Source organism: Petromyzon marinus, chromosome 16 (genome assembly GCF_048934315.1).
Source record: "Petromyzon marinus isolate PM22_M1 ecotype Great Lakes invasive population chromosome 16, UKy_Petmar_22M1.pri1.0, whole genome shotgun sequence".
NCBI classification, from domain to species: Eukaryota; Metazoa; Chordata; class Hyperoartia; order Petromyzontiformes; family Petromyzontidae; genus Petromyzon; species Petromyzon marinus.
In genome coordinates, this window is record NC_133682.1 from 1,687,113 (window position 1) to 1,708,722 (window position 21,610).

General features: G+C 45.8%; 1 protein-coding gene across 2 annotated transcripts; it reads left to right on the forward strand.

Moving 5' to 3' along the window:
* Nucleotides 1–781: 781 nt before the first annotated feature.
* EIF5B (eukaryotic translation initiation factor 5B) lies at nt 782–21,102 on the forward strand. Of its 2 annotated transcripts, none has more exons than XM_032955597.2 (24): nt 782–943; nt 4,156–4,284; nt 4,690–4,777; nt 5,124–5,880; nt 6,280–6,524; nt 6,925–7,075; nt 7,577–7,696; nt 7,841–7,915; nt 8,138–8,224; nt 8,864–9,120; nt 9,270–9,377; nt 9,649–9,759; nt 10,178–10,245; nt 10,713–10,854; nt 11,471–11,602; nt 12,295–12,477; nt 13,593–13,754; nt 14,592–14,723; nt 15,560–15,691; nt 16,108–16,184; nt 17,355–17,519; nt 18,362–18,500; nt 18,669–18,830; nt 19,287–21,102. In XM_032955597.2, exons 1-24 carry the CDS (start codon nt 909–911, stop codon nt 19,392–19,394), a joined length of 3,765 nt encoding a protein of 1,254 aa, XP_032811488.2. In that variant the 5' UTR covers nt 782–908; the 3' UTR covers nt 19,395–21,102. The 2 variants fall into 2 exon arrangements, with proteins under 2 accessions (XP_032811488.2, XP_032811489.2); XM_032955598.2 differs by lacking the exon at nt 782–943 and adding an exon at nt 2,701–3,016.
* The last annotated feature ends 508 nt before the right edge of the window (nt 21,103–21,610 follow it).

Below are 21,610 nucleotides of genomic sequence, written 5' to 3' on the forward strand. Positions count from 1 at the left end.
TGGTTGTGTGGCGTTTGCTTGTGGTCCTTATAAATGATTGTGGTTCTTTTTTTTCTTTCAATTATGGGGTTATGTGTATAAAAAATGGGACTAAACCACACACGGCAAGACACTTCCTGTAAGCAGTGCACATGAATGGCGGTGCTAAATTGGCCCGTTATGTAACCACGTGCAATTGCAAGGTTATGTTAATGCAGTGATGCGCTCACATCAATTAATGTCACATCAGCATTGGCATGAAGGACTGTACATATATGAAAGGGAAAGTATATATTTTTAAGAATTGACCTTAAACTGCATCTCCCACCCCACTGCGGACATGATTAAAGACACGCTGGAAGTTCTGTGCATTGTCAATCTCGCGGTCAGCTGCAAAGTGGACGTGAAAGACATGACATGCACAAAAGCGTGTTGCCTGTGCAATAACCCAAAAGACAAATACACATGTTCCCCGCACTTAAATTGAATGATAACAAATATTCTATAGTGACATCTCAATTTAGTAAAACAAAAATAACACCTGCCGTTTTTTTTTTTTAAATCAGTGAACTGAAAACCATTGACTCATGACGAGCCAGGTGCTTTTGGAAAAAAAGGCTACCGCCTCTGGCTATTTTCTTTACCGTACGAAGTACACATTGTTCATTACAATCATTTCACAATTGGTTTGGCGCGTTGCTCGTGTGCTGTCGTTGCATTGCGAACAACTGGCAAGTTGTCCTGCGACAATGCCTGACTTTAGAATGTCTACACAGCGACATCTAGCGACTTGGAAGAGTTAACAATTGTGCCGATGGGCACGCACACGTGGCCACCAGTACGCAGAGGTTCTACATGTTGCAGGCAGACACGTGTTCGCTCTCGCGCCGTCCCTTTCACCTTCATCACCACGCGTCTGGCTCAAAGGCATGGGCAAGAAGCAGAAGGGCAAGCAGAACGAGGCGTAAGTAACGAGAGGATTGGAGTGAGGGAGGTCGAGTGTTAGGGGAACTGCAGCCGCTGCTGGTACGAGATGGACACGCCGCTCGGATAGGCGCTCCGCCGAGCAGGGTGGCCCGAGGCCGGCGGCGTGAGGCAGAGCGAGGGTGGTGAGGCTGCGAGGGGTGGTGTAGGCCCCTTGTACAAGCAATGTTTACGATGTCCCTTGTGTACCCTACGTACCCATTGTCTCTTATGTTCTCACATAATCTTATGCGTGCCGTGTACCCCATTGTGTAACCTTTGAGTGTGTCGCATGTGCCACGTATGTAGCATAAAGGGGTCATTTGTCCCCCGTGTAGTCTTTACGTGTGCTGTTCACGCGTCCTCTGTGGGATGTGTTTTTCGTTTGCCCACACTGCAATGTCATACAATGCAACAAATACACAAATTTCAATTTCAGCCAAGCGTCCTGATTGAGGGGTGCTATTATAATGCTGTAATAGCCACGGTTTGGTATGTAGAATGTTGATCCACTAAATACTTTACTCAATTTTGAGTTGCTTGTGGGTGCTTGTGTCATTGCCATAATGTTTAATGGTTTAAATGGCAAGCGGGGTTTACCATGAGCTCACGGTTGCGTTTCTCAAATTTAAATAAATACATCTAATTGTATTATTTTGGGTCTTTCGGTAAAGTTACGTCGATAGAAACATTCCTGCAGTCACGAAAGCTTTAAGTCAACACCTGATCGTGTCAAAGGAACTTGATTGAAACCAAGTCTGTCTGTGACCACACATCGAGTTGACTTGCTCGTGGGTTTATTTTAATGTCGGTGTCCGGCCCCAGTGAGCCTACAAGCGTCGTGTTTGTTGTCAAGTTTCCTGAGGTAGCATGTGAGGTGGTAAACTAACTACGGCTGCAGACATTTGTGGGTGTTTTATTTTTTAACGCATTTACAGTCGGGTCCCCCCGCGCGTTTCCTTCCTGGCCTCTAGATTCTTTATTGGCTGGTCAGCATTCAATTTACCGTAACACTGTACTGACACGTGCATTACTTACCTAGGCCGAATTAGTTGTATAACGATCACCTGATTTTAGTGCGTTGTTTGCATGCAGCACTTACATTAGAGAGCAGTGGCTCATCCACTGAGCTCTGAACCTGATGAGCCGAGTTAAATTCCAGATCCATGGGCAATCATCAGTGGCGGATGATTCCTGAACCACTCCTGCCCAGCCCCCACATGTTTCACCAACCCGCGCTCTGACCAGGATGGTGAAGTATGGTCAAGCAACCTGGTTAACTGTTTGGAGGTTGTATGCGCAGTAGTTTTAAGTGTGCGGAATGGTCGAACAAGGCCCATGACCGACCTTCAGTGAGGAGGCCTTCATCCAGCAGTGGCTTGGCAGAGGGCTCTACATTACTCAATTTTTGTTTTCATATTCAAACGACTCGACTGAGTTATCTTACTAATTGACACCGTGGGCATGTATGGCCCTTTGTCAATCTTAATTCTTTGTCATGGGAGTTGTTTAACCTTACTTCACCGTGCTGGTCAGTGCGGGTTGGTGAAGGCGTGTGGTCGTTGGTTGGGGAGGGCGGGAGCGCATAGTAGTGCAGTACAATGATGACATTTGCTGCAGTGCTGTCTGCAGCCCACCACGGAGCCCCGCAGCAGCCTATAACACCTTTGAAGCATGGTGATGACTCATAGCAATCACTAGCCAGCCTCCAGCCTGCTTAGCATCATTCGAGGTCTGACGAGGTCTGTTGCATTCCGGGCGATTCCATCTCAGGCTATCCTATACCAACGCCACGTAGCCGTTAACTTACTCGCAGTAACCGTGAACCAGTGATTGCTTTGAGATGATCGACCGTCCGATAATTATCGATAAGAGTATCGGCGATCGACCACACACACCGCCACCACCATCATCAACCACTAGGCGCGAATGACGCAACGGCTGTGGGGGGGGAGGCGGTCGTCGAGTTTACGAACCCCAGTGCCTCTCCGTGACCGCGCCATTCCCGCGTTCGTGTTAAACTCCCGCGGCTCTCCGACATGGGCAAGAAGCTGAAAGGGAAGCAGAACGACGAGTGAGTGTACCCACGACGGGGACGGCTCGCCCTGTTGGTTGTCCGCAGCACCCCGGGTGGCCGCGAGCCCGAAGACGGAGGCGGCGGGGGACCGGTCTCGACTAGCGGGGATACCGTAAAAGGTGGAGGGTGGCCGGCCATACTTTGGGCTCTGCGACGATATAGGCCGCGGTGCGACGTGTGGCGTTATAAAAGGAGACGGGGTTTTATATTGTTAAGCTAGTGGGTGATTTAATTGAGCTAAATTGGTCACAAAATGAAAGATGTTAGTGATTTGGGTACAGTGAGAGGTGTTTTGGTGTTATTTGTACAGCATAATGGGCCTGCTCACGTAATGTTCAGTGCGTGGGCTTCTAAGCCATATGGGTCTAAGGGCATTGTAGATGCTTCTCTTTGGTACGTAAACTATGTATTTTGTTACAGACTGCAGAATATGTTAATATTGGGAGGTTTTTTTCCTGTGGCCGTTTGCGTCATATGTTTTATGTTATCTTTGTCATGTAAACCAATGTCAGCTGTGCTTTAAGGTGTTTTATTTCAGCAGGTTAAGGAAGTGTTTAAAGGTAAAGTAAAAATCCATTAAGTCAGTCCATTTCATTGTTTATACATAGACAAATAAATGTCTATTGGAGTAAAAAGGGGTGGATAACAGATTTAGACAATAAACTATGATTTTTCTTATTAAAACGAGGATATGAACTATACTGTACATGTTTCGCCTCTCCAATAAATGCGTTTGGGATGGAGTGAATGAGAACGGGGCTATATTTGTGGAAATGTGGAAATAGGGAGTACTTTCCCTCGATTCCAATGGTAAACCAAGTGACAGTAAATGCATATGTTGCAAAGACATGCAGACTAGAAGCCTTGTCTTTGACGATTTTTAAATATCAAACGGGTCAAGAGAGATGTAAACATATCATCACTCAGACATGTAAATTGTAATAATTGTCCGGGCACATACATTATTGTCAATTAGCAGAGTGACACAATTGTTAGAATGTCTGAACTTTTGACCACTTTCTAAACCATCACAGTGACAAAAGGGCAGTGTTTGCACATTTTCTTGAAACGCCCACGCGAATAGTTGTACAACTCACGTGTGTCCCTGTACCCCATATTTAACCCCTTGTGTTCAGTGGTGGCAATGCCGACGACGTGGACATTGATGCGCTGGCGGAGGAGATTGAAGCGGCTGGCTCGGCTCCGGCTGCCAAGGGAGGTGGCGAGAAGAAGGGCAAGCGGAAGAAACAGAAAAATGACTTCTGGTGCCAACTCCATTGCCACTCACCTGTACCCCAAACCCATGGGGTCCACTTGCCTGTGCAAAACGCGTAGGCTGTGCAGTGGCAAACTACCCTTTCTGCACTGCAATCATAGTGCCAATTAGCCGATTCCATTGATTGCTCAACTTTTTTCTTAAGCCATGCTGTAACAATTGTTTTACTGACCTGGCTGTTTGAGTAAACCCAACGCTAGCCATATGTATCAGTAACATCAGTGGTCTCTGTTAATTCTTTATATATTAGCTTTGGAACTTTTTGTACCGCCCTCATATTTGAATGTGGGGCATACTTTTTTTTTCCGATTGTCCGCAATGAAAGGCTTAGCTCAATCATAGTGTATAGTTACATGTCACACATGGTTGACTAGGGTGTGTGTGTGTTTTACAGTGAGGATGACATCTTAAAAGAGCTGGAGGAGTTGTCTCTGGATAGTGAAGCTGTCAAAAAGGAGGTGGCCAAGCCTGTTGCAACACGGGTATGAGAACTTAATTTTTTAGTATAATATTTTAGCCTTAAATATATTGCGTTGCCAGGTGGTACAGAGTGTGAATGCTGTTTTAAAGCAGTGGGATTGTATGCTGTCAATCCTGGGTTAAAATCCAGTGCTTTGATGGTTGCTGATGTTGTAATTGGAACATTTAGTCTGGGAAAAACTAATTCTCATTATAAATATGACATGTTCTCACATTGTATCTATTTTTGCTCATTTGCGTCATCGTAAAATCTTGTCTTTATTAATTAGCAATTAATCTGTAACTGGAAGTTACATTGCATTGGCCTACATGCAATGCTGCCAATGAATGTGCTCCTAATGGTTTTAGGAGAGCGATGATGAGAGCCAAGGTGCTTCCAAGCAGGAAAAGGGAGCCAAAGGCAAGCAGCAGAAAACAGGGAAAAAACCTGAGGAAGAAGTGATCACTCCGGAGGATGATGCACTAACGGCTGGGAAGAAGGGAAAGAAAAAGGGAAAACAAAAGCAGGAAGTGAATGAGGAGTCTGAAGATGAAATGCTGCCTGCTGTTGGCAAGAAGAAAGGGAAGAAGGGGAAACAGCAACAACGAAAAAGCAGCGATGAATCTGACGAGGAGCAGGATCAAATAAATAAACCTAGTGCCGATTCTGTGAAAGATGTGGATTCGGAGCAAGAGGAACATGCAGCAGGTAAGAAGAAAAAAGCTGCGATTAAACCTACTGCGAAGAAGGAGGAACTGGGAGGCAAAGAGCCCATTCAGCCCCAGAAGGACATGGTGGAGCTGAGTGAAGGGGACTCGGAAGAGGAAGATGAAGGAATATCAAAGAAGGGAAAAAAGAAAAAGCCGAAGCAGGTGAAGGCTGAGAGTGATGATGAAGTTGTAGAGGAGGGAGAGAGGACTGTCAAGACCGCTGCCCAAAAACGAGCAGAGAAAAAGGAGCGGGAACGGAAAAAACGTGAAGAGGAGAAACTGAAGATTAAGCTCAAGAAAGATCAGGCCAAACCGAATGAGGGGGAGAAGGTGGAGGGCCAGGCCACCGCAGCCCCTGCCAAAGCGACAGAGAGCAAGGAGCCTAAAGCAGGAGCTGAAACTGCTGATGCTGAAGGTTTGTTATTCGAGTGACTTTGTTATTGTTGTGCCATGTTTCTTTAATCGAGCTAAACATATAATAATACAAGTTTTAAGTTATAGTATTTATGAACATTTGTATAATTGCAGTTTATCAAATAAAGCCTCGCTGTCAGGAATCGTTTTCAGTAGTCTTGCGATATTGGCCAGTTCCGTTGTAAAGAATGTCTAGATTTTCGTGATTCAATAACCCTTGCAGAGCGTTGGGTTACTGGGTGTGGCACCATGCCTGGTTCAGCTTTGTTTACCATGATAAATTAACTCGTATCTAGTTTATGGGTGCTTCAAAAGCAAAAGAAGCCGTTTATATTGTTTCATCTTATGTTAAATGCGTCCTTGCTCAATGCCCCTTCCATCACCTTTTGCTCTCCTTCAGTGGCAGCCGAGGAGGACGAGGATGATGGTGCTGGGAAAAAGAAGAAAAAGGACAAGAAGAAGAAGACGGGTGAGAAGGGCGCCGGCGAGGAGAAGCCCGAGAAGAAAAAAGGAATCAGCAAGGCGACGGTGAAGGCCATGCAGGAGGTGCTGCAGCAGCGCCGCGAAGAGCAGGAGAGGGCCCAGCGCGAGGAGGAGGAGCGAATTCGACGTCTGGAAGAGGCAGAGGCTCTGTGCCTGGAGCAGGTGGGCTTCCACGTCTCTCATGGGGCACAGTAGACCACGGTGGACGTTTCCCACAATTAACTTTTATGAGCAGTGGGAGTTAACTTTTGGAAACCTGTGTTCCATGCAAGCAATTTATACCGGTAACTGAATTGATTACTGTTCCTGTTGCATTTTATTTCCTGAATTTGTTGACTAAATTTGCTGCTTGAAGTAGCTGTTAATGTTTAGAGCAAGCTTGACACCTCCCCCCCTTCTCCCTCCAACCTTGCTCAGCACTTGGCATGTTGACACTAAACATCCAGCAAGGACGAGCAAATCCGGTCGTTGTGGATGCACGCTTGTGCCTGGCTAACATGGCGAACGTGGTGGTTGCTTTGCCCCGTTCGTTGGCGTCTGGGTCATCGCACCCTGGATGTAGGAACGGCTGGAGGCAGAAAAAAAAGAAAGGAAAAAGCAGAAGGAGAAGGAGCGGAAGGAGCGTCTGAAGCAGGAGGGGAAGCTCATGTCCAGCAAGCAGAAGCAGGACAAGGCACGTGCTGAGGCCATGCTGAAGGCCATCCAGGAGCAAGGTACCCGCAGCTGTCATGTGAAAGAGGAATGGAAGAAATGTGGGAAATATTTATTTGGTGGCTAGATACAAATTTAATGTTGCATTGATTCATCAGTTAAAATGGATTCGTACATTCATAATAATAGTGAAAACTTAACCGATACATTTTATCGTGTTTGTTGTATGTAATTGGTTCACCTATACCCTGCAACCACCAGAGTAACTGAATTCACAACATTAATGAAGTAATCGATTTAATTGATTTCTGACTCCCACTTAATTACATGCCCACTGCTAATCTGATTTGCTTGAAATTGATGATTATATTCTTGCCTCCTGGTAACTTCTTCAGGGAATTGCCACAACACGGTGTTGGCTGTAAAAGTGGGTATTAAAAACCCTGCAATGTAATTCGTAAAAGATTGCCATTGTTTGCATGTGTCTGGATGAAATGGAGCGTACTGACCAAGAGTGCCGGTGATGATTAATATTTCTGGCCCCGTGGATTCGCCCGTGTCAGGGTTTGAGATTCCGTCGAAGGAAGCTGGGCTGAAGAAGCGGCCGGTGTATGATGACCGGCGCAAGAAGCAGAAGCAGCTGGCGCAGGACAGCAAGGCAGCCGATGGCACGGCAGTAACAGGTGCCAACTGAGCCCCAAGCACTCTCATTGACCCTCATCACTGTTTCTTTCTCTGCTCTTTAATTTGCTGGTGGTGGCGAAATATATTTTTGAATGTCGTCAGTTGTGATTCCACCTATTGACGTTTTCGATTTTGAATTGCAGAAGTGATGGAGGTTGATGAAGCTTCGACTCCCGTTGAAGACGCACCTGTGGAGTCGCCTGTAGAAGAACCAACAGGTGCGGATCATACAATGGACAAAGCAGGGGAACTCAATCTCACAAGCAAACCTTGCCTTCACATCGTTAATTACCGAAATCTACAGTTCGCTTTCTGTCCACCTCAAAAATGAAAAGCTGCGAGAAGCCATTCTCCCCCAAGACCAAATCTTTGGATATGTTTTATTGAAGTTGCTGCTTATGTGCGTAAACTAATGGGTGGTGGATGACCCCTGTCCACAGTAACGGAAGAGGTCGTACCGGAAGAGCAGGACGACGAGCTTGATGACTGGGAGATGATGGCGAATGATACGAAAGACGAACCTGAGGGTAAGTGCATTCACAGTGTCCGCGACTCCGAAATAATTTGGTGTGATGGTTGGCTCTCAGTTCCTTGTGTTTGTGCTGCAAACCAACAAGCTATGATGAGTCGCCCTTGAAAAAGAGCTGTATAGATCAACGGACTTTGCTTGGGTTATAAACATCTGACTTGTGACTATCCAGATGGTCAAAGAGCTCCAAAATAAAAAAATACAAATCATGAATAAAAGTAGGTTGTAATATTTAAAGTGTAATATGTTGCCGTTTGTGTCTATGACCAAATTGCCTAAAATGTCCCGAATCTTGTTAGATCTTGGAAGCTAAGGGTTGAGCCTGGATAGTGCTGGTGATGACTTTGCTTCACAGCTGTTATAGGCTGCTGGGTTGTGGGCAGCAGAGGGCTATACGACCAAAATATATTGTTGTCCCTTGAATGTTCCTATGTCTTTGCTTCCCACCTTCATGAAACTGCCCCGATCAGCGTGGTTCAAGCATGGTGCAAATAAACACGATCATCCGCACGGCATGGGGAGGCCCTCATCCAGCCTTTGATTAAAAAAATGTCTGTACGTGTACACATCTTTTAACCGTAAAGGAAGCTGTCTGTACCAGGAATCCATGTGACGCGCATCATGTCGCCTTGTCCAGACGGCCCGCGACCACCGGAGAAGGTGCACATCGAGGTGAAAGGCGGCGAATCGGCGGTGGACGGGCATCCCGAGGAGGCAGCAGAGAGGGAGACGGAGAGCGGCAGCGAAGTAGACAGTGCCGACGAGAGCAAGGACGACGACGACGATGATGAAGATGATGACGACGAGAGCGAGTCCGAGTCGGAGTCCGAGTCGGACACCGACGACAGGACGAAGGAGCAAAAGATTTACGACAACGCTAAGAAGAGGATAGAAGTGGGTGCTGTGCGACCGCAGCGCGTGCTTCTACACAATTTTTTTTACGTGCGTGAATGATGCGTGTGGCACGTGGATTTGCATGAATAGATGTCTCTCTCCGTTTTTGCTAATGTTAACCAAATACATTTACGATGTTCTTTTTTTAGAAACGTCGAGCAGACAACTTGACCAAAGTGACATTGGATAGGCTGCGAGCACCGGTGATTTGCGTGCTGGGTCACGTAGACACGGGCAAAACCAAAATCCTCGACAAGGTACCAATCGCAGAACTGTGCTTTGCCGACAACTGACTGTGGTTGCCGGATATATCTGAGATTTCTTCTGCTGAGTTGTGCAACAGAGTTGATTGTATAATTTGTAAAATTAGACACGATGAGCCTTCATGCTTTGCTTCTCTTGATGAGTACAGTTCTTCCATCAGTTTTGACTAAGTTTAAGAGTAGGGATTGACACGTTCTAGGTGGTGGAGGTGCGCTTATGAGTGATGTGTATTTGTGTTGTCTTGTCACGCCTGTCGGAGCTCAGCTACGGCACACGCACGTGCAGGATGGGGAGGCGGGTGGCATCACGCAGCAGATCGGAGCTACCAACGTGCCTCTCGACGCCATCAAGGAGCAGACCAAGATGATCAAAGAAGTGAGGGCTCTGTTGCATGTGTTAAGGCCATGCTGCAAGATTACCTATGCCACAATTGTGGATGCTGTAACTAAGCTCCGTTATGTCCATACATCTGCGGTAGGAATTTGTGAAACTTTTTTTATGTTTTTAGGCACTGTATTGGTTTGTCTTGTTTCATGCAATTAATGTTTGTTTTTGCTCCATGTGAGTTTGCACACTTCTTCCTTGCAATGTCCTGTAACTGTCGCCACTGCCGATTGTTTTGGCTGGTCGTCCTTGTCAAACAGCTGTTTAGTTCAGTTTGGCCCTGCCACTTGAAATAAAGTTAGATTCTGCATCTATCACCTTAAACGGTTGACAACTGTGAATTGGTTAACTGATGAGATGTTCGTATTTGTGTGTTGGCCATCTCTCTCCCTTTCTCTCGCTGTCTCAGTTTGACCGGGATGCCATCAAGCTGCCTGGCATGCTCATCATCGACACACCTGGTCACGAGTCGTTCAGGTAACTTCTTCTGCTCAACATGGTGCTGATCAGCTAGAGCATTTATCATTAAAACTTTGTGGTGGACATTTTTGCACCTAATTTTTGTGGCTTTCTGAATTTTTTTCCTTGGATGTCATTCAACATAGATAAAACCTGATTTAAGTATATTGATGGATCATAACTGATGGTGCTAAGAATTTAAACGTATTGTGCTCACATTTTCCCCTATATCATGCATTGTATTATCTGTGCTGTGTTGCAAATTGCATTGTGTGTGCAGTGGCTATGGAGTGGTTCACATTTGCTGTTCCGCTGCGTACACCGCTGCGCTGCGAAACCCACCAAACTGAGTTTTATTCCAAGGCCAAGGCTAACATCGCCAAGCTAGCTGAATCGAGTATTATTAAACAACCAACTCATCCAGCAGTGGAATGACATTGGGCTGCACTGTACCGTGTGTTGTGATGGCGCCCCTGACAATTCAGCAACCTGCGCAACCGTGGGAGCTCTTTGTGCGACATCGCCATCCTCGTGGTGGACGTCATGCACGGCCTGGAGCCACAGACCATCGAGTCCATCAACCTACTCAAGACCAAGAAGTGTCCGTTCATTGTGGCCCTCAACAAGGTGCATTGGGGTGTGGGACATTTATCTGTTGGGCTTGCTCAGCAGGGCCGGAGATGGGCATAAATGCTGGTAGAAGAAATGAACAATAGATTTAACTTGTTATTTACTTTTTTATTCTTGGCTATCCTATATATGATTTTGTGTTTCAGTAGGTCCTTGCCTGTCAATTAGAAATTGATGCGTAACCTTAAATGCTGTACTGTTGATTGACGATTATTTGTTGGCGTTTTAGGGCTTCTGTTTCGCTTATGCTGTATAACTGCTGATGTAAAAATTCGTATTCATATTTTTTCACGTAATTAACTTCTAAATGCAGGGCAGTGTTATCTCAGTTGTTACAATACTACACTGAATCCTGTGGGTTGACAAAGGCGGAAAAAATAATAATAATATTTGTTGCTCTTTGTTTTTTTCGGTAAAGTCACGTAGGTAAAATAAAAACAATAATTTCACCTATGTGACTTTACCGAAAAAAACAAAGAGCATGAATCCTTGCAGTAACGAAAGCTTCAAATCTAGAAATAATATTTGTTGTTAATATCCAAAGTCTTGTTTTCGTGGCTTCACGTGTGTGGTTTGTTTTTGTGTTGCTGTTGCCACTGCTGTGTGTGTGCAGATTGACCGGCTGTACGACTGGAAACGTGGGCCAGACTCCGATGTTGTCTTCACCATCAAGAAGCAGAAGAAGAACACTAAAGATGAATTTGATGTGCGCGTCAAGTCCATCATCGCGCAGTTTGCCGAGCAGGTGAGCGGCAACCGGATGGTTCGCGACACGCGAGGCCGCACGTTGAGACGCTCTGTTCACTTGATGTTTGTTAAGTTTTAAAATCTTTGTTGCGGGAAGATAGCACAGACTAGCATTTCAATTTACGTGTTTATTTGTTGTGGTTATCACATTGGCTGAATGTTTGCTTCTTACCATCACTTTGGAGGAAATGATATGTGAATGTATTTTTTTGTATAAGCGCCCTCCCTCACATGGCTGTGAAGTGGTTCGGAGATGGCAGTGCAGAAAGTGGATTGCGATCCCGTCTCGGTGTCGTTTTATTTGTTATCCACTGGAATGTTTGTGGCCTTGCTGCGATTAATCGGGTTTCCTCCCAAATGCAAAACACTTGAAAATTAAAATTGGCCAAATGCAACCTTCCTGAAAATGAGTATAGCGACTCCATTGATGCTTTATGGATAAATAACATAATTAACATGTTTACTCATGTTGTATTCCTGCATGTAGCACATGGAGTACCACTATGAGCTACGAAAATTCGTTGGAGCAATCCACCACGCATCAACTGAAGCCACTGGCATTGACTTATTCATCCCAATCCATCCCGCCCTACGTGGGAAATCTCACCCGTGCAAAGTCACCCGGTCAGCTACGCGTGTTTAGCGACTCTTGGTTCGTTTCCCCTTGCGTCCGCGTTGTCGTGCGGGCAGGGCCTGAATGCGGCGCTGTTCTACGAGAACAAGGACACGCGCACGTACCTGTCCATGGTGCCCACGTCGGCCCACACGGGCGACGGAATGGGCAACCTCATCGCCCTCGTCGTGGAGCTCACGCAGACTCTGCTCGCCAAGCGGGTGGCCTACTCGCCTGAGCTCTCGGCGCAAGTCATGGAGGTGAGCGCCACCCACCCCTTCCCCCAGTGCTGAACTTGATGCTCAGGGCACCCCCCTTTCCCCACCCATTGTCCGTACTTGGTGGGCTAGCATCCTCAAGCAGCTCGTGAGAAACCATATGTTTACGCCTCTGACTTTGCAACGTTCTGGAATTCATGTGTTCCTCTTTTTACCAATGTGCCTGAATAATACATTTTTAGATTCATGCGTGTTACCTGTAATGGCATATGGATCACAACATTGGACGTTGACAAAGAAAATACAACACAAAAAGCTCTGAGAGAGATGCATGTTTGGAATTGCATTAAGAAACTACACGTGTATTGTTTACTGTCTATTCTGGTGTCGCTCATTTCAGTGAGATGGGACCCAAACAAATCTATTGTAGATTCCGTACGTGTAGCTTGGCTGTCAGAAATACGTTTGCAGTTTCAATTCGAAAAGAGATAGTTTTTGAAGTTTCAGGAGTGCCTCAGTTGATGTTATTATATAGTGTCACGTACTTTGGTCTCTTACAAATACATTCTACCTAAGAGGCAGGTGAGCCTGCCTGGTTATAAATACAGTTTATAGTGTTGATGTTAAAATTATCAATTTATTGTATGTAAACATATGCCAATAGATAAGGCCGGAGACGTATTGAATAGCTTCACACAAGAATGCTGCCTGTAGACCTCTCCACACAAACACAGCTGGATTTAAACACAGAAATGTCATTAATTGACCAAGGTGGCTTTTATGTTTTATTTTATGCATTAAAATATAACACGTGGAAAAATCCCTTGAGATGGAATGTCTCGTTTGCAAGCGTGTCAATTGACGCATGCATAATAAACCCGGAATGACACGTATATACACACACACAATAAAAATGTGACTTATAGAATAAATTTCACACTCGGTCAACCACATAAATAATTACATAAACAATAATATGGTGTGCACACCTTTCATATGGAATGTACTGTAGCTATCACAGTTACACATTTTGTACAAGTGTGTTTTAATTAAAGATTATAAATTAGTTGAGACTGGTGGCATACATTAGCGTGTCTGGGAGATCATTCCATGTGACTTATGGTCTCTTTGTTCCCCCCCCCCCACTCGCTGTACAGGTGAAGTCTCTCCCTGGGTTGGGCACGACCATTGATGTGGTGCTCACCAATGGAATACTTCGCGAGGGAGAGACCATTGTGCTGGCAGGGGTGGAAGGCCCCATCGTGACGCAGATCCGGGGTTTGCTCATGCCGCAGCCACTCAAGGAACTCCGCGTCAAAGTGAGCGCCACATATCATTCGACCGATCTGATGTTGCACTCATCCTGGACAGCAGGGGGACAGCAGTGGTGATACTTGAGCCTCGCAGCAGGAAATTTATCACAATAATCTCTCTTCATAAATCGCCTTTCATATTGAAGTATCCCAAAGCACTATACATAAAAATACAATTACACTCACAAGTATAGATACAATCTAAGCGAAATAGAAATATGATAATAACAATGTCAATGACTACTCTTGAACTTACAGTAAAATGAAGAACTATGATCAAAGTGAAAAATAATTGCAGAGTAATCCAATTGGACAACAATTATTTTATTTTAGTGACGAGGAAGGCCTGTACAAATAGGTGGGTTTTAACTTCCTGGGTTCGATTCCTGCCTTGGGTGCCTTTGTAGAGTTTGTACGTTCTCCCCCTTTTTTTTACAGAGGTTTCTTTATTTTGACATGCATGGATTCCTTACCAATTGCTAACATGCATTTTGTCTCCGGAAATATTTAACTGACAGTACAGTAGCCGACGGGTAGCTGTCGGGACAAAACGTGTTTTATATATTTGCAAAATAGTTATTTTGTTGCGCTGGTTTGTGTGGCTAATTTTTGGCAACGCCTTTGATTAATTTTGCTGGTTTTCAGTCGGGCAAGTCAATTAGCAACGTAACTTGATACTCCAGCTTTGTCTATATTGGATCACCTTTGAGAGTTACCCTACCTCCCTCCGTATAGGCAGACAATGCATCAACGGTTTCGGCCTTCATAGTAAAGCATTAAAAACAGTCACATGTTATATCCTTCAAAGCTGTATCAATACACGCTGTGCAATCGTCTATGCAGAATCAATACGAGAAGTACAAGGAGGTGGTGGCGGCGCAGGGTGTGAAGATCATCGCCAAGGACCTGGAGAAGGCGCTCGCTGGGCTGCCGCTGCTGGTGGCATGTCACGACGACGAGGTCCCCGTGCTCCGGGTGCGTGTCTTCTTTGTTTGAGGCCGTGTGTGTCCTTGTCCGTGTGTGTGTGTGTGTCTTCGTGTTGGCACAGTAGAGTGCACAGCTGGTGCATCCGCCAGTCATCTCAGTCAACCCATGGCACTTGGGTCTGTCCAGTGACCTCCTTGTCAGCGATCCTTCAACACTTCACATGGCCTCAAAGTGCACCTGGCCTGGCACAGGCACTGTGGTGACGTCACCGCCACTCGGTGGTGAATGGCGGGTGTTGTGTTGTCGTTGTGTCTTTGTGTGGGGAGCGGTAGCGTAATGGTGAGCGTACTGCTGTACTACGAACCCAGCGACTCGAACTCGATTCCCGCGCATGGCCAACAATAGCAGTGGCAAATATTTGAACCGGTCCTCGGGCGCTCCTAGGTCGACTCAGACTTGAATGAGTACTGGGTGCGAAGTGTTAAACAGCAGCACTGGGGAGACAAAGGCGGTTCGGTATGGTGTTCGCTACCTACCTTTCCGTGATCTGTGCCAGCCCTCGTAGTTGTTTCCGATAGCAGCACATGCCCCAATAGGTTGTTATAAGAGCTTGGTAAAAGAAACGAGATGGCAGGGAATTCCAAAGTCGTGTTTTGCAAAGAAAGAAGCAGAAAGAGGAGAGTTTATAGCCTGAGGTGAGTGGGTGTGGTGAGTGGGTGAGTTTGTGTTGTAGCGACCTGCAGTGTAGCAGTTGAACATGGTGTTGTTTGCGAGACGAAACAGCCTGGCAGACCGAGTCTTCGCCGTGAGTGGAGTGAATTTGATTGGGAACACGGTAAACTGTAACAGCTGTGCGTGATGCCTCTGTCCCCTCTGCACCCAAGGACGAGATGGAGAATGAGCTGAAGCAGACGCTGAGCGCCATCAAGCTGGAGGAGCGTGGCGTGTACGTGCAGGCGTCCACGCTGGGCTCGCTGGAGGCGCTGCTGGAGTTCCTGCGCACGTCCATCATACCCGTGGGTCCCGCACGATTTCCCCCACTCGGCACGCTGCAGAAAAATATGAAACCATAGGTGCGCCGTTGTCGAGCTTGTCAACCCGGGGCCTTGATATGTTCAGAGCGAGAGTGGATAGTTCTTTTATTTAAAAAAAATATCTACTTTTGTTGTCATTCCTATATTGGGATATGTTAGTTAATTTCACGGGAAGTTATCTCAAGTTGATTTGCAATTAATTAAAAGTACAAGAAATATAAAACTATAACTGGAAAGAAAGTGTAAAAGCCTTACCACCACATGCATACGGAATACCATTGCTGACGTGGAATAGCGATGTTTAGCACATTCTCACAATAAACTCTAAATTGTGGTGTTTAGATTTTTTTGTGTACTTAAATGTTTATTTTTTATAAACATCTTCTCTTTTTTGACAGTACTCCGGAATTAACATTGGCCCGGTTCATAAACGAGACATCATGAAAGCATCCATCATGCTGGAACATGACAGCCAGTAAGTGTGACTCCTGACGCACTTGCCTGACTTGACCACCTGAATGTGAAATTGTGGTTGTTGCTCTGCATCCTACATCAGCCGTACGAAAGAAGAACACGAAGCGTGGCTCGATCCTGCAGTTCTGTGCAACTGGTATCAACTCGCATCATAGGTGATCGTTTCTGCTGTAAAGATCGAGCCGTCAATCCAACTTTGGCCAGGATTACGTAAGGGAAATATGCAACCCAAAAATAATTTAATTTTATTTAGTAGTTTGGTTGTGAAACCCTGGCTGTCTCACATGGGCTTGCAGCTTTCTTCATAAGACAAGAGACTTAAAGTTATGGTGAGGCACAAAGTTTGATTATAGCTGCTTTGACTGAATAAAATAGATGGGGTTGTCACAGAGATGTTACTCTGGTCCTATAATGGCCAACATCATAATTCAAAGTTGCCTAATTATCAAGCTACAAGATAAGAGCTATGTTCTTGGTTCCTTCGGTAAAGTCACGTAGAAGGGAAACAATAAAATAATAATAAAAAATATTGTTTTATATTTTTATTATTTTATTGTTTCCCTTCTACGTGACTTTACCGAAAGAACCAAGAATATGAATCCCTGCAGTCACGAAAGCTTTAAATCAAAAGATAAGAGCTGTTTGTTTTTTGGGTGTACCTTTCTAAGGTTATTTTAGCTTCGTGTTTGTGATTTGTTATTGACCCAGCCTTCCAGTAACGTTCACAGAAGTCTTAAATAACTTTTGGATATCAATCAAGAAAAGTTACTCTTTGCATGCACAAATGGTTAAGGGTGGAGCAGTCGGCACACTGCACTCTGAACATGTCACCTGAGTTTGATTCCCAGCCATCGCTAACATCAGTGGTGACTGATACCTAATCCGGTCCTCGGCTGTCCGCCCCACCCCGCACCCTTCACCAACCCACACAGATTTGCGTGAGCTCTCTTTCGTATCGTGTGATGAAGTATGCTCAACCCACACGATTGACATAGCATTACGATGCTTTTATCCACTAAAATTGATTCATAAAGCTCAATAAAATGACTAATTACTGCAGCTCCCCCATAGGGTTGATGGTGTTGTTGCTGCAACGTCGATTGCTCTTGCTGCGACATCCGTTGCCGTTCCGGTTGTCATTGCCATCGTGGCCGCTGTCGGCGTGGTGCAGGTATGCCGTCATCCTGGCGTTCGACGTGAAGGTGGAACGCGAGGCCCAGGATATGGCCGAAAGCCTGGGAGTGAAGATCTTCAGCGCCGACATCATCTACCACCTCTTCGACGCTTTCACCAAGTACCGAGCCGACCTCAAGCGGCGCAAGCAGGAGGAGTTCAGGTACGGCCGAGCCCTTGGCTCGTTCAGAATATGAATATTTATTTACACTGGAGAAATCCGATGAGCTATAAAGCTTTTTTTCACAGATTTACAGTCGGGGCACGGGGTAAGAACGTTACAACAACAAACAATACAGGAAAGGGAAACAAACCACTCAAAAACATGCAAATACAATTCAACCATCCCCATCCTACCAGGCAAAGCCCACTGGAATGTTTAACAAATATTTGGTTGTTTTAGGTGCTGGGGGCAATTGTTGTTATTGGTGAATTGCTCTTGGCTAACGCAGGATGTTGAAGTTGTGCGCGTGTTTTTTTATGAGTTTCACAGGGGTGTAATGATTGTTACGATTCGGGCACACCTGAAGTCAATTACACTTGCAATTGTGTAATGAGTAAAGCATTACAATCGCAAATGTAATTGTAGTTTCAGCTTACAGTGCGACTGAAATTGTAATTATAATTGACTCTCCTAGTCTCGATTCAGTTTCCAGTTTTCATGTATTAGGTATAGCCCTGTGAGCCATGCGGCTCTTGACTCGGGTGCAACCGCAACAAACAAAAACATGAACAAGAAAAACATCTTAAAGTGGTGACGCGCAACAGAAAAATATTAATATAATTGATTGATGGTATACGTACACATGATACTATGCGTGAATTGTCAGTTTCAGAATTTGTATTTAATGAATTGTTACAGTGCCATAATTTACTGTCGTCCAGTCCTGGCTGCGGTGTCTGTTACACTAAGAACTGCATGCCATTCAATGTCCTTGTTGAACCGAGAGTGAGAGTCCACTCATCTAATAACGCCGTCTGTCTGCTCGTGTGGGGCTGCCGCAGGCACATAGCGGTGTTCCCGTGCAAGCTGCGCATCCTGCCGCAGTTCATCTTCAACAGCCGCGACCCCATCGTGTGCGGAGTCAATATAGAGGCCGGCATTCTCAAGAACGGCACCCCCATATGCGTCCCCTCCAAGGGCGTGAGTACGGCCGCTATGCAGACACGCAGCAGGAGAGGCCGGCGGAGAGTAGGACCGTGTGAAATCGCTTGCGACTCACCAGTTGAGTGGCTCGTAAAATGCTGTCGCTGCTGCTTACACAGATCCCTCTTAACGGCACGCGCGTGTGTGTGTGCTCATGCATCGCAGTTTGTGGATGTAGGAGTGGTGACGAGCCTGGAAATCAACCACAAGGCAGTTGATGTGGCTCGCAAGGGTCAGGAGGTATGCATCAAGATTGAGCCCGTGCCAGGGGAGGCGCCCAAGATGTTCGGTCGCCACTTTGAGGCCTCGGACTTCCTCGTGAGCAAGGTGAACGGCGCACGGACTGCAGACGGTTTATTCCCAGTGTGGCACGTGTCCTTGCAATAACAGTATAGATAGAATGTCAGGAGGCGGGGAACAGTGGCGCAGTGATTAGCGCACCATGCTATAAACTGAGCAATCCAAATTCGATTCCCAGCCACAGCTATTATCAGTGGCGAATGATATCTGAACCGGTCCTGCCTCTCTCCCCCCATGCTTCACCAATCCACACTTACCAGCATGCTGAGGAATGGTAACAAAAATCCTTGTGAATTACACAGCATGCAGACCTCCTTCAGCTAGGAGTGGTCAAAGGGCTGTAAGTAATTGGGTAATTGAAATGCCAAATACAGTAGTGCGATTATTTTTAAGCATCGGTGAGTATATTGTGCAATGCTTAACAAATATTTGGTTGATGTACAGTACCCTGATCGATGGCCTCGTTTCTCTTCCGCGTTGCAGATCAGCCGAGCATCCATCGACGCGCTCAAAGATTGGTTCCGGGATGAGATGTCCAAGACAGACTGGCAGCTCATTGTGGAACTCAAAAAGACCTTCGAGATCTTATGAGGACAGCGTAAGATCGAGGTGGCGTCAGCACGACACGTCAAAGAAAATCCACCCGGAAACTTTGTCCGTGTTCGTCGTCGTTGGAAGGACACGGGGGAGCGCACCCTCCCTCCCTCCCTCCCCCGGCCACGGGGATGAAGCGTGTGCCACTTGAGAGCTTTGCGCAAGGTTGCTTGGTGATGCCCGAAGGATTCGATAAAGTTGATCACATGGAGGTAGGTATTGGATTTTTAGGGCAGATTGATTGGTCGTCTCTCCAAGGTTGCCCCCCACAGTAGTTTGCTGCATTTGTTTGCAACGTCAATCTGTTTATTGAATTTCAAAAAAATAAAAAGCAAAAGATACAAAAATTGTGCGAAAGCATTTTGGCTTGCTTTGTAACTGGGCACACCGTTGAAAAACGGGTAATTTGCATTTTTTAAAATTTAGATTTGCTGCCGATTTTATAATGAAATCCAACATTTCTCAAACTTTGTACGCAAAGTTGATGTGCGCAGCTGCTTGCGTACACGGTTAAGGGCGTGTTAGACGCTTACATGTCTGGATAACATTGTCGCCATAGCCTACGTCATCCGGTGGCAACTGCCGCCAGTGCGAGCGCCCTGTAGCGTCCGCAATACAGCGAGCCTGCGAGATTTAATTTTTCCTTCTGAACAGGCGATTCCATCAAGCGGATTGCATGTGTGCGGGAATGTCCTCTGCTCCAGTGTTTCCTGCCGTGCACTGTGGGGAGAAAGGAATTCTGATGCTGTGGTGGACTTTGCCTTTATCCTTCACGGGAGATTTCCGAAAGACGCTGCTGTCTGACCTGCTGTAAAGTAAAACGCGTTGGCGGTGTCCCTGAGGCACCACCGCCCGGTATTGTTTCCTGGTAAGACAGCGCCATCGTCCTGCCTGGAGCAGTCACCGCCAGCAGAAGCCCATGCACATTCTACCACGAAGATGAGCTTCAGCGACAATGCACCTTGGAACTATGCATTACGCTGCAGTTTCCAAAACATCGCTTCATTTGGCCCGTGCTTTCTACATTTCCACATTTATCGATCTTCTCCATTGAAATACAAACTAAGTCGGTGCATGCGCTATGATTGGCAAACGCATCCCACGCGATGTAGAGTAACGGGTTCAAATTTAAATAATTATTTACAGCCACACTCTTAATCCACTACACGAATGTATAAAGCCTTTACATGCCATATCGGTCATCGGAGGGGGGTGGCAGGACCCGTTCGAATATCGCTCGCTACTTAGAAATGGCAGGGAATCGAATTTATGTGATCGGGTTTGTAGTGTAATGCACTAAATGGAGTAATGCAAACGCCTCCGCCCACCCCCAATCTTACTTGAAAACTGCCCCCCTCTAAATCTAAACACGAGATCACACCTGCGTAAATTATATGCAGTTGAATTTGAATTGGTGCTCACTTTCATCACGTGAGATACGTCTACGAAATCATCGGACACGTTGCAGTATCTGAGGAATTTTGTATTTGAATGGAGAAAATTGGTGTAAGGTGGAGAGACTGATTGGTGGGTCACGGAGATCGGAGTTCGGAACACCGTGTATAATGCCATTGTCAGGTGGCATTCTTCTTAACCTTTGGGCTTGAAAGTAACAGATCTGGGTTCTGCTCAGTCCTTGGATTTCCATTCCTTTTTGCCAAAAGAAAATACATTCTTAAATAAAAGATCGTGCTTATGTATTTGCCATCTTGGTAACTTTCTGCTTTTTAAGGAAGTGGGTCAGACTTGTCCAGATTTAAACAAGTGGAAGTCGCAAGAATGGTATTTAAACCACCACTGCTGAAAATTACACCAGAATCCCACACGAAGCTCAGTGACCAATCGAAAAATACCCACCCATGGCTAGCCCGAACAATGTATCTTGCAGCAGACGGCTGTCAACTGGTGTCAGGAGATGATAGCTCATTTCCAACGGCTGAATTGCACGTTGTGAAATCACGAGTTTTAATAAAGGGGAGTACAAACTGAATTATAGATACTGGGAGGACAGCTTTTGGCAGGGAGCCTGAAACAAAACCGAGGACGTGTTTCAGTGCTGACCATAAACTCGTGTGCAACACAATCGCTCACCATTTGCCTGGTGAGGCCAAAAAACATTAAAGAGGTATTCTGCTTAAATATGCTTGGGACACTGATCATCTCTTAAGGGTTCTCAACCATTCTTGGAAATTCTGTATTCCCCCGGTGGGAGT